At 40.4% G+C, this 13,535-nt stretch overlaps 1 protein-coding gene across 9 annotated transcripts in view; it reads right to left on the reverse strand.

The window, feature by feature from the left end:
- The window catches only part of DNAJB6 (DnaJ heat shock protein family (Hsp40) member B6), a 58,074-nt gene that overhangs the window by 15,791 nt on the left and 28,748 nt on the right, over positions 1-13,535 (reverse strand). Inside the window, exon 9 of one of the 9 annotated variants that reach the window (XM_021526550.2) lies at positions 3,544-3,620. The exons of the other annotated variants lie outside the window; for them this stretch is intronic. Within the exon in view, the coding sequence (XP_021382225.1) occupies positions 3,565-3,620 (56 nt within the window). The 3' untranslated portion in view covers positions 3,544-3,564. Of the gene's footprint in view, positions 1-3,543; positions 3,621-13,535 lie in introns of those variants that run through there. 9 annotated transcript variants of the gene reach the window in all.

The raw sequence follows: 13,535 nt of genomic DNA on the forward strand, positions 1-13,535 counted from the left end.
TTTCTGTGCTGGGAGAGGCTTGGCTGCAGCACCTCCAGTGTCCGGGAAAGGGCAGGGCTCAATGCTTTCTGCTCCATGCTCACAGCAACCCTCTGCTCTTCTGGCTTTAAAAGCTGGCAATGGACTTGCTCCTTTATTTTTGCCCTCGTATTCATCAGCTCCAGTGCCAGCTCACACTGTTCCTGCCCAGCAGTACTCCTGTGGCACAGACCAGAGCAGGGAAAGCCCCTGCTGGGTTCACTCACCCACCCTGCCCTGCAGCAGCTCCCTTGGAAAGTTCAAACTTTTGATTTTTCATTTTTTTTAGGTTGGATTTACCTACCACCCCCATCCACACCCAAGAACCCCATTATATCTTGCATTCAGCTCAGCGTGTACCAACACGAATCCTGCATTCCCAGCACATCACAACCTACTCAAGGCACATTTCACCACAGAGATTCCCCAGTCTGCAACAAACTGGTAAAATAAAGTGAGTTTTCAGCATACACCAACAATGGTGCTGCTTTGAAAGGAAATGTGATCATGCTGTTCCCCATAGTGGCTATCAGGGATCAATGGCTACAGCCACTCCTGTTGGACCAGGTCGAGCTCTGGAGCCTGGCTTAAAGGGAGGGAGCTGCTGGGAGAGCCTGGAGTTACCTCCTCCCTGCCAAAACTTCCTCATCAGAACCTTTTAAAGCCCAATGAATTGGTCCTACATTGTTTCTGATGCAAGAGAGAAGGCACAGGCTGGGCACACCCAGGTTTCTGCAGCTATTTTCTTCTGTTAAAGCACACCAGGGCATGTGTGGATAATGCCAGTTGCTCTCATCTTAAAGATCTGGGATGTTGGAAATGCAAATGGCAGGAGGTAAGATGAATCCTCACATTTCCAGCAAGCAGAGAGATGACCCAATTTGCATGCTCAAAGGGAATTTTATTAATTTTAAAAGACTTTATCAAGCAGGGGACTTTTATTCATTTCTGCATGAATTTTGAAAGGAAGCAAAGAATGAGGAGTAAGCTTCACAGCTTGACATATATAAATACAAATTAGCAAGATTTCAAGCTTGACCAAGTGAACCTGATTTTTAAACAGCAATCATGATTACTTAAAGTATTATATTTTCTACACTCTTCAGGGTCATGTCAGAGGTCTACCCCAGTTTCCTGCAAGTGTCATTGCACAGTACTACACTGAAGTGACCAGACCCCTTTAACAACCTGTACCAGGGGCTTCTACTCTAACTTATGGCTGAGATGGAGCTCAGAACACTGCACCTCTCTCTGTCTCTTACATGGTTACTCTTCCTCCAGAAATTGTATCGCTGACATCAAATTATTTGATTTGGTTTGATACTTACAAGGGCAGATAATAGGACATGGGGGAATGGCTTTAAACCTGAAAGGGGGCAGGTTTAAATTAGATATTTGGAAGAAATCTTTACTGAGGGGATGGTGAGGCCCTAGCACAGGTTGCCCAGAGAAGCTGTGGATGCCCCATCCCTGGAAGTGATCAAGGCCAGGATGGACAGGGCTCTGAGCAGCCTGGTCTAGTGGAAGGTGTCCCTGACCATGGCAGGGGATCAGAACTGGCTGAACTTTAAGATCCCTTCCAACTCAAATTGTCCTGAAACAAACAGGGTTTTTTCATATCAGCTATATTTTGACCTCAGACAGAAATCCCCGTGGGTTTCATCTCTATCATAAGGAAGCCTCACAGCCCAAGTTTCACTTTGAAATTGTATTTGAAGTGCAAACCAAAATCCCACTGAGGAAAAAAAAAAAAAAAAAAAAAAAGATGAGAAAAAAAGGAACCATCACATATAGTGAAACTTAATACTCATTACTAGAGGAAAACAAAGAAATAAAAATTCCACAGTGCAACTACATGCAGCCCTGCCAGGTCCTCTATCATGTACCCAGACAAGAGGTTCCTCCCACCAGTATTTCCTCTGCCCCTGTGCCCAAGCAGAGCCCTGTGGACCTTCCCATCTCTCACACTTGTTCTCCAGGACCTCCCAGTTCCAGATGAAACAGCTCCTTCACCACCCTCAAAGACAAAACTTCGCTTGTCTTCCCCTTCTAGGAGTTTCCACCACCAGGTCAAGCAAAATTGGCTTCTAATTAAAAAGCTCTTCAAACAGCAAAAGCAGAGGAAAAGTGCTCTTCTACTTTTGCAACAGATCTTTATAACTCTTAAAAACTAATGAAGTATCAAGACATCATCTTATATTCCCATTAGTGGCCCTCACTAAAGGAGCAACTTCAGAACAGTTCTGAGCAAGCCCTAATTTGCAGATTGTACAGATGTTACATATTTTTCCATTGATTATGAGCTTTAAACCAGTCTTCAAAACCTTAATGCACACCAACCCCAGATTACCGTAAAAGAAAAAAAGATCCATGAAGAAAAATCCATGCAGTTAAATTTAAAAAGAAAAGAATCTCATGAGTGACTTCAGAAAAATGTGATGAATGACTTCCCCAGCTGTTTTGTCAACACTTCCATAGTAATTTGGCAAAAGCACAAAATCACTAAGTTTATACTTTCATCAAATGGCTATTAGTGCTGTTGAAATATCACAGACACGAGACAGTAAGTGCAAGCTCCACGTTTCATATTGCACTGTCCACAGTCAGTTTGCAAGGCCTCATCTTTTCAGGTTAATAATTTGAAAAATATTCTCCCTTCTACTCTGAGGCTTAAATATGACACAATGGCTCTGACATTAAGGGTTCCATGTATTAAATACAAGAAAAAGAAGAGATACCTGCTCTCTTATAATTATACCCCCTCAACATGCAATTTATTCCTCATCCATCTATCCCTGTAATATGAGGACTACAGCAAGCAAAGCCCATCTGCAGTGTGAGCACACATCCCTGATTTACAGAGCTCCAGAGACCATCATCTTTTAAATAACCCTGAAAGCATCACATGCTCACAGTAACAGCACATCTTTCTGAGGCTCAGTAGGTTTCAAAGTATTTCATGAACCTTCATCACAAAACCCAGTTCCCAATGACAGGCACACTAAGTTGTTAGCTGCTGTTCCATAGCCTGAATTTAAAAAAAAAATAGTGTTTCAAGTTGACATTCAATGGTATTTTTGACTTAATACTATATTTAATTGTGAAACCTGTACAATTTGCCTTAGAGGAGACATGACTCCCAACCCTGCACCAACTTTTGTTGTTTGGCATCTCCAATCCATCTCAAAGTTTCCAAACATTCTTCCTTTCCCACCCATAGTCGAGATCTATGCCTTAAAACCCACCACAATTTAGAAAAACAACTAATTTTTCAAATCCTGCCAATAACAAAATGTTTAAAATGCAAATGTATGCACACATATATACACACATATATACATGCAGGTATTTAAATAGACAAAAATTAATTGTTCCATGTATGCTTCTAAAACTGAACTTGTGACGCAAACAAGCAATAAAGAGAGCACAGAAATGAAGATTTTTCTCAACTGAAAAAACCCCAAACACCAAACCAGGAACACGACTACCACCCAACACTAACAATACTTACAATTCTCTTTTGTGCCTGGAAACAGTATCATCAGTTTATACGCTCCTTCTGCAGAGATCCAGTGGGAGCAGGCAAGATTTTACCAAGAGAGCTTTGTGAGTTTTGGAAAGAGAAGGAGAGGTTGAAGAGTGACATTAGTGCCTCCTGGAGCACCCAGGAAGGCCATGTATTTCCCAGGAATGCCATGTACTTCCCAGGAATGCCATGTACTTCCCAGGAAGGCCACCTATCTCCCAGGAATGTCACCCCAGCGTTGCCCAAGCCCAGAGTGAGGGCTGCTCCCATCCTGTGTGGCTGCAGTGGCACCATCCCACCTTCTCCTCTTCTCACACACCTTGAGATCCGTGGGATGAAGCACCAAGGACAGGAACAACCACAATCTCTGGGGCCAAAGCAAAAGAAGGGGGGACCAGTATTTAAGAACTTTCCATAAAGGCAGAGAAGCTGGAGCGCTCCACGTCCCAGAAGGATGGAATGCACACTGGAGTGCCCACTTGGTGAAGTGGATGTACCATGAACATGTGCCCTCATCTCCTGTAATTCTGTAATGGCAGTGAAAACTTTACGAAGGAATGCTTAAGCGACTATTTGTCAGTGGGCTCAGTATATCATGGTAAAAATATTTGAAAAATTATAAAAACAAGTATCAAAACTGCTGCGGTTTGAGCTATGTAACTACAATTCTGTAGCAGCTCAAAGTGCAGCATCCAACAGAGCTACTCCACCTCCTCCTTGAGCTCAGAATCTTCTCACAAACATTTGCCAAGAGTTTTACTGAGTGTGAAGGTGTCAAACTTAATTTACACAAAAGCATTTCTCCTCAGCCTGGTGAACCAGCGTGGCTCCCTTTGCAGGGCTGGAAATGTCCTGCAGTCAGCACTGTGACAGAGAAAGCAAAGCTGCAACAAATGCACAACAGGTAAGGCTGATGTTCACCTACATTTGTTATCATGCAAGTCAGTTTCTGACAGAAATCATCCCAGATTTTGCATGTTTGAGAACATTTTGTCGCTTTCCAATTAAAATTCTGACCTTGCTTGAACTGCTGGTATTGGATACAGCCTGGTATTTCTACCGAAACAATCTCCATTTACAGTAATATTTAAAAATACTAAATAAAAGAATCATGAACTGTTTTTCTAAGGAGAAAGTTGCTTAGACAAGACTGAATAATGGACTGGGAACAGAATTGGAGCCAAAAGGGCAGCAAAATTGCCTTCCAGGAGATGGAATCTGTTTGCAAAAGCCTTCAAAGCACTGATTTCAACTGAGAAGATAAATCAATAAATAAAACCACACTGTTGTAACAGCAATAAATAGACACTGATGACAGTTCAATTAGGACCTGAGTGTCCACCTCTCCCCCATTTTCAACTGAAAATCTGGAGGACCTATATTTTAAAAGATTAGCCAGAATTGTCATGAAAATAGAAAACCCAAGAGGCTTTGACCTCTGTTAACAATCTATCAGCCAACTTACATGAGAGCTGCACTCCAAGTTGCCAGCTTGGCTCTGTGCCACTTACAGGCCCAAACCCAAGAGCAGAGACACTGACAATTTGGGTAATTTTGCCACCACACCCAGAAAACACAACAGCGAGCTGAATCTAGAGCGCAGCATGAACCAAGGGCTGGCTTCTGGTTTCAGGAGGAGCTGGGAGACACAAGGCAAAGCTCCCTGCCACAAACAGCTCTCATAAAAGAAATTTCCACTACTGGAAACTATTCTGTGCAGGGCAGCAAGCACCTCCCCTGCAGCAGAGCAGCATGGGCATGCACTTGGCTTTGTGACTTATTCCACAAAAAGGGTTACCAGGGATGTAGTCATCACCTTCTATAAACATTTTGAGGGCAAAGCCACACATGTGATCTCAGAGCAAGTGCTAGAGAGGGAAGAGTGGAAACCACCTAAGACTAATCAATTAATCCTATGTTCTGAATTTGGTTGATCAAGAAGAGCAGGGAGGTTTGAACACCTGTATCTTCTCAGAAAAATGTTTTATTTCCCTGAGTAGTTTTTTGTTTTTACGTGTGATTACAAGAAGCATCTTCTCAATTAGTCACTGCATTAGAAGCCACTTAAAAGTCACTTTCTGTTCTATGACGCTTTTTGAGACAGAATTATAGCTATTAATAAATGAATTATTAATGGCTACAAAACTGCTGTGAGAAAGCTTCAGGACAAATTACTCTACTTTCTTTTAACCTTTAACCAAAAGGACTTCCTTCCAATTCTTTCAGGCTAATACTTCCAATATAGATCAAAAGTAGGGCAATAGCAATATTTCAAAAACACTTTTGAAATTCAGACACCCTCCCCTTGCAATAGATCCTACAATTTAGATACTATATAGGAGTAGCTGACATTGATATGTAACACCTTTAAAATATGAATATGCATAGTAAAGTACACATAATTTTCTTTTTACTTAACAGTGGTAAAACCCGATCATCTGCTTGTCATTTTCTACCTGCTTCTCAAAAGAAAACAGTGTTTATTCTACAAACACCAGGCAGTGACTGTAACAGGGGACTTGAGCTGTACAGCAAACAAAACTGCGTTTTCCATCTCTGGAATAGGTTCCAGACAGAATGCAACTCAAATCTTTGAAGGTCCTTGGAAAATACAGATAAAATTGATTGAATTGTTTTGCTTTGACAAGTTCCAGTTCTGGTACATTTAAAAACAATTGGTTTTAACAATTTTTAATAGTTTTGAAGCCATTTACTGTTAACGAACATTCAAGGTGTGCACTGGCTACACACTTTGCAAACTACAGAAATGTTTCTGTCCAAGCCTCATTTTAGGCCAGAAAAGGGCAGAGCAGTACAGCACATACACCTGTTTGCTTTTCCATTAACAAGATTCCTTTTGTCACTACAGCTGGCTCTGTCCATGCTGGTGACTGAAAAAAGCCTTACACTTTTTATTACTTGCTCAAAAAAGACACTGCACAAAGGCTATTTTCAGGGCTGAATATTTAGATTTCAAAATATAGTTCATTTGACCATTGGAGAATAACATTCTGGAATTCCAGTGCTCTTCAAGCAGGAAACCTTACCCAGAAAATTTGGAAGGACCTCAAGAGATACCAAAATTTTACCACACAATAGTTTACCATTTAGTTTTGTTACAAACTATGTTTGTTCCTTATATGACCCAAATGAATTACAACTCTAGGAAGTTGCCCTTCCTCAAGTTCTCCTTAGAAATAAACCTAACAAATGCAAAAAAGTCATCCTCAGAGAGGTTGTTCACACACAGCCCTGTAGGACACTTCCCTGGCTATTCTGTAGAACCATTTATCTGATATAATGCAGTCTCAGGCATTTAGCACAATACCAAAGGTGATTCCATTAACAAAAAGCCAGCTCTTTTCATCACAGTCACTTAAAATTCAGAACACATGTATTGCTAGCCACATGAGATTTAACACACACTAAAAATAAAAAACTCTAGATCATTAAAACATTGCCAACATTCAAGGAAATGAATATTTACTCTGAAATGTGGATATCTGCTGTATCATTACATTGATCAACAAGAGACATCCTAATCTTCAACTGAGGAGTTGGAATTAGGCTACCTCAAGGTGTGCAGTCAGTAGTTGGTGAGAAGACAGAACATGCACAAGGGATCATTGTATTGCAAATTCCAAATCTAACTCCCTGGCACAGTCATCACAGACCTCGCCCTGGTTCCTCCTCCTCCTCCTCACTTAACATCCAATTCATCCATTACAATAAAGCAACTTACCTGAGCAAATTCAGAATGTCTTCTCCCACATGAAGTCCACTCTTGGCACCTACACATCCCAAACTGGATGCTTTAGGGCAAGAGTCATCAGGCTGCCCCAGATGCACGTGGTGTTGGCTCTCTCTCATCAGCTCCCCTGCTTCCTCGGCACCTCCCGAGACAAAACAGCCCCCACATCACAAAAGTACCCCCCAGCCTCAAAACCACAGTAAGGAACATGACCTGGGCATCAATGACAACACATCAGGAGGGAAGAAGCCAAGGCTCCTCCCATGGAGGAGGGCTGGAAGGACACTGTGCTCCATGGTGGATCTCGCTCTGTGCCCCAGGCTCCCAGAGCTTCCACTACTTCTCTGTAAAGCCCAAGCACTCCCTTCTCACTAGGAGATATTTTTTCAGAAAGCTGGTCTTTAAGACATGAAAGCCAGAGAAACTACTGCTCTTGGCAGCTTCTTCCAACAGTTAATCATGTATGTGTTAAAAATGTGTGCTTAACTTCTCATTTGAATTTGTCTAGCCTGATACAAATATTTATACTCTTCTTCCAAACAAGGCGACCTTTGATATGTAGTTTTTTCTAACTGGTCTACACACTTATTTAGAATCAAAGTGGAATTTGGCACACCATCCTCAGGCTGCAGAAGCACCTCCCTTGCTTGTGCTGGCAGGGGAATAGCCTCCAGAGCAGTGCTGAGCCTGGGCAGCCAGAGAATAGGCAGGGTTCACTGGAGGAGCAGACACAGACAAACACCCACCACTTCTGCATTCACTGTGATAACTCATGATCATGTTTTCTGATGAGAAAAGTCCTTGAAATTTGTCAACAGCACAAAACAAGCTGCATTGTTTTCCTCTTTATCCCTTAGTGGTTTCAAGGACCTTAAGATTTGCTGTTCTTCTCAGGGGTACACCATCCAATCCCAGAAAATACAGAAGTAGAAACAGCACTAGAGCTGCTTAATAAAAGAAACATTTTGATAGTTGTCTTAACTCTCAAGGTGAATGTCCCCAGAAAAAAAAAATCTTTCACCTCTTTGCAATTACTTAGGAGCTCAATCAAAAACTGAGGGCAGGAAGCTTGTGAACGCTACTCCTGCTTGCAGGCAGTACCAGATACACCCAAAATAGCTCTAAGTGAATTTCTAACTCTCTACTGCTCTCCTGGACACACAGCTCCCACTTTGTGTAGAACAGACAAATAATGTCCTTTCATTACCCAAGTGCAGTACATTTGGTGATAAGAACCTGACCATATTTCCATAGGTACCCAGTGGTAAGAAATGAGATTAGAAGAGTAACTCTCAGGGGCATCTGACTGACTACTTAACAGGAGATGTCCAAATAACAAAATGCACCAAAGTGCCTTCTGACAAGAGGCAGTGTTACTACAGAAAGCCTGGCCAAACTCCTCTGGAGACAGAAGGCCCAGTCCTCTGGCTAAGAAATGCTGCAGGAAAGGCTGAACCTTGGCTATGTGAGTTTTCTCCATTTTCCTTCAGAAACACTCTTTCACAGAGAAGTTCAAAACAATTTTAAAACATCTACAGTCTAGCTCCCCCCGGAAGGAGAATGACAGTGACTGATACTGCAGAATTATATTTCACAAAAGCAAAGCACAGTATTTCTATTGCTGAGTATGACAAATATCACTACAGGATGACAAATGCAGATTTAGCTTCTGTGAAGAGTAAAAGGCACCCTCCAACTATATGTCTAGGAGAAAACTTTGCCAGAGGTGGCTATGGTGACAGTTATGCAAATGTGTGATAAATTAGCAAGTTAATCTTACTCTATATATCAGTTACAAAGATTAACACAGACTTGACATGTATTTCTGGAGGGAAACTGAAAGATGGATGAGGGTGCCCAGCTCCTCTACCAGATGTCTCAAAGCCTCTGCAGCCTTATGACTTTTTTTATTACTGGGATGTGAATTCCCCTCCTGCACCACAATTCAATCAAGTTTGTGACTGGAACCAAGACAGAAGATTCCAGAGCTACTGCTTTGCATTTTCAGCTGGTTTAGTAACACCTTCAAGCAACTCCATTACAGACACAGCCAAGTAATTCTCTTTTCTGGACATCACGAATGTGTGTTCCACAACATGAATTTATGACCAGTCACCCAGGCTGGATTCCTCTCTCATTCTAGTGACTCAAATGAATTCACAAATAAGAAACAGTGCAGGAAATTTCAAATTTAACTTTAAACACTCAAAAAGAAGGAAAAACTGAAACGTTCTCAATGTACCATGTTATCTGTTCTATCACATAATAGACCAGCAAGCTCACATGAGCTTTTCCAAACTAGGTGTTACTATTTCATCTCTCTCTTAACAATCAGGTGAATGAAAGGATTCAGATTTACTTTCACTGCTGGTAAACTAGCAACTACAGGCTTTTGTTTCTTCTATTTTTATGACATTCAGCTTGAAGTTGCTTGCATTGCAAAGAAGAGCTAGAAGAGCCCTCATCTGAGATTCAGAGGCAAGGATATGCTATAGGCCAAAGCCAAATTTTAAGAGTTATTACCAGAAACCTCTAAAAATATGGTTTTTTGACTGTCAGTTTTAAGTCAGGTTCAAAAAATACCTATTTTAGTGACTTCAAAATTAACTCAACATGTTGCAAAGTTAACTTTATTGTAAAAACCAGAGAAACTAAAGAGAATTCTATTTAACAGTGTCCTGATAAAATTTTTACTTATCTTCTCAATTAAACATACTTTAATCCCCACCACAACATTTTGAAGCTGACAGCATCTGAAAGTCTTCCACTTCCTTTATGTAGAAGGTAATTAGCAGTCAGGCCATCAGTGCAATCTACCTCACACCAGGACAGCCCAGCTTTCAGGCCTGGGCACTATCACCTCCCAACTCCTGCCTATCTTTTGGCTACAGCAGCATGACAGAGCATAAACTACTCATGTGGGGTTTTGATTAACTTTCTACCAGGTGTTTTAAGTGAGATAACACCTAATGCAGTGCTGAGTCTAACACAACAGAGCTTTCAGAGAAGTTTCAATGAGTTTAAATCAGCACATCTTGCAGAGGTTCAGGGTTACTGCTCTGATCATCACAGGATTTTAATTATTTCAGGTTTTTTTTAAATCTGACAGCTACATCTCAAACATAAGGTTTATTATTTTGTGAATGTATGACCTATATAGCAGAGTATGAACCAACCACCTTCAGTCTAACCTTTCAGGAGTGCACTCTACTCAACAACCAACTCTAACCAAGGTATATTTTCCAAAACCAAGTAGGAAACCCACTAGAATTATAAATTCAAAGGTAGAGTTTGTAACACTAACAAAGTCAACATTCTTCATTCCAGCCTTAATGCAAGGTAAGGACCATTTCAGGTGGAAGATAAGAAGTTCTGTACCTACAACAACCACCTGAAGACAAACAATAATGAGAAAACCCAAACTATGTTGAGTACTGGGTAAAGCAAGTCTGTGGTCACAATTCAATCCTAAAGTAAACGAGTCCTGAGGGAGCAGACAGTACAAACAGGCTTTCTTATGTTAAAAAAAGGGGAAGTTTCAAAGTTTGGTTACTGCTGACTGGCAGATTACTCATGTCCATACTGCCATTAGCCCGTGAGAATACCATGACTTAAAAATAAGCCTAAACACCGTAACATCCAAAAATCACAACCAAAGAGGCAAATTTTCCAAAAATACGAAGAAACACTTCCACAAAAAGGTTAACAAGTATTTTAAGTACTAAGCCCTCCTTTTCAAAGGTTCTCTGACCACAAGCATCAAACAGCTGTAGCATTCATTCTGCAAAACAACCACCATCAGAAGCACTATCCTGTTACAACCACAGATTAAACTCGGGCAAAGGAAATATTAAGCTCACTTCTCAAACAGAACAGAAGCAGATTCAGGATGAGTTCCTGAATTTCCATTTCCTAAAATAAGAAATAAAATCTAACTTTATCACTGGACTATCCCACAGACGGTGTGAAACACAGCACAGCTAAATACAAAAGACAAACCTCCAGTTACACCTAATGCCAAAACACTGAAGGAGTCAAGGAAACAGGATAACCAAACACAAACACTGAGAAGAGACACAAACCCTCTGGGCTTAGAGAAGATGGGTTTTTAAATCTTTTACAATCTTGTTTTCACCATTCCAACTCAACTCATCAATTAACCACAAGTTGATACAGGATCCACCTTGCAAATGCTACGCACACATTCTCTGCAGAGCAGCTTTGTCACCTACACCACAAACCAACCCCTGTGATTCTCAGCAGAGAGAACTGAGCACTGCAGGAGTGCAGCATTTTACAGTGTGAAGCATTCCAACACAAAATCCCAACTCCTTCAGTAAAGCCAAGTGGAAGGGGTAGGTGCCATGCAATCTATAGAGAAACTGGGGTTAGTGTGCTGCACTGGGATTACTGCCATGCACAAGGGACTGCAAAGAGGCTGCAGCAGGAGAAAGCATTACAAAGTTCTTGTATCCACAAATGAACTTTGAAGCAGAGCATGAAAGACTAAATGACTTAGCAGGTTCAAAAACTCCATCTTGGTTTTTCCAAACTGCTGTTTTTCCAGGAAGCTTAATTTAAATGGGATGGTGTCCCTAAACATTCAAAATTAACCCCTGCATGTATTGAAAGATGGGACTTTTAATCCTGCCAGAACCTGGATTTTCAAATCTGCCTCATCCCACTGTACATTTGTACCTAGCATTTGCTATCAAGAACTTTTTCTGTTATTAATTATTTTGTGCTATTTTGGCCAAAATTGAAGTTTGATGAAATGTGCTGACCTTGATGATCTATCTATCTAGCAGGTCTCGTACATCCATGCAAATTATGTATTAGCAAGGAACAACAAAATGTTTTTCAAAGCAACCTAACAAGTGGGTTTTCAAGAGAAAACAACTAAATTCAGCAAAAAAATTCTGAATATAACATGGAATGTGGATTTGTGTTTTAAAATAGGAGCTGGATGCAAGAAGTTGCATCTAAAAAAAATGTTGGATGTGATGTTACTTCAAAAAACACACTGAAAGAGACGGAGACTGTTAGGTTTAGGTCAAGCGAATTATTACAAATTTTTAAACCTGGAAGTGGAACTGCTGGTCCAAGGATGTATTTGGACCAAGACCACATATCCAGTTCAACTACCAGCCTATGGAAATGCTGGTGTGTGGGTATCTTGTTCCTGCAGGAATCTACTGCCAAATTCTGCCTTCTGCTGACTCATGCCCTGTGTTTTGCCAATTTCTACCAAGGAAATGCAGCACTGCCATTTCAATGCTGCATTTTGGCCAGCTCTGATAAGCAGCTTCAGGGATCTGAAGTCAGAACAGACTATCCAAAAAACTGAGTCATGAGCATATTTAGTGTTAAAAATTTTCATTACAGAATCCTGATGTGACCTGTTTGTGTGTAACACTGTGAGAAGGAGAAGGCAAGAAAATAAGCATGTGGGTACAGATCTGCCACCCTGTGTTCTTAACCTGAGCAAGGTAATTTAAATGTTAAAGAAGATGACTTGGAATAAAACTAGAAGGCGAAGTTTGGCACTTTATATAAAAACTTATGGGTATCCAGAGGAAGGCATTCAAACTCAACTCCAGATTGTCCTAATTTTATTTGAATTGGTTAATCAATTTTAAAGCACTTTTTACAATTTACATAATTTAAAGGAGCACACTGCATCCTATAAATATAAATTAACAATTTTAATAACTCAAGACATCACAACAAAGCCAAATTTTGAAATAAATGTCATGTTTAGTTATCTGGATCAAGAAGTAACATACATGGGGAGGGAAAAAACAGCATTAACAAGAAAACACTGTTTAGTTCTAAACTAAGTTTAGTTCTAAGTTTGTGCTTCTACATCAAAAACACAACACTGAAGTGACAGGAACTCTGGAAAGAACTTGAAAAGGTATATAACTACTTTAGTCCCAAAACCAAAGTATATATTTATATTTTCTTCTACATGTTGGTTTTTTTTCAGTTCTATCAAATTAGCATTAATGGTAGAGGGACAAAAGCACAATATACTAACTTTACTGCAAATACAAATTCTGTTGTAACAGTTTGTTAGCTTGGTTTGGCTTAAGTTGAAATGGTTTTCCTGCATGAAAAACAAGAGCATCTCTTTTCAATGTATTTAATAATCAACACATTTGTTAGTACAAAGCAGATGGTGTTCAGCAAGAAGGCATTAGGTGACCATTTGAAAACACCATGCTTTTTTTTTTTTTT

This window comes from Lonchura striata, chromosome 1 (genome assembly GCF_046129695.1).
Source record: "Lonchura striata isolate bLonStr1 chromosome 1, bLonStr1.mat, whole genome shotgun sequence".
NCBI lineage: Eukaryota > Metazoa > Chordata > Aves > Passeriformes > Estrildidae > Lonchura > Lonchura striata.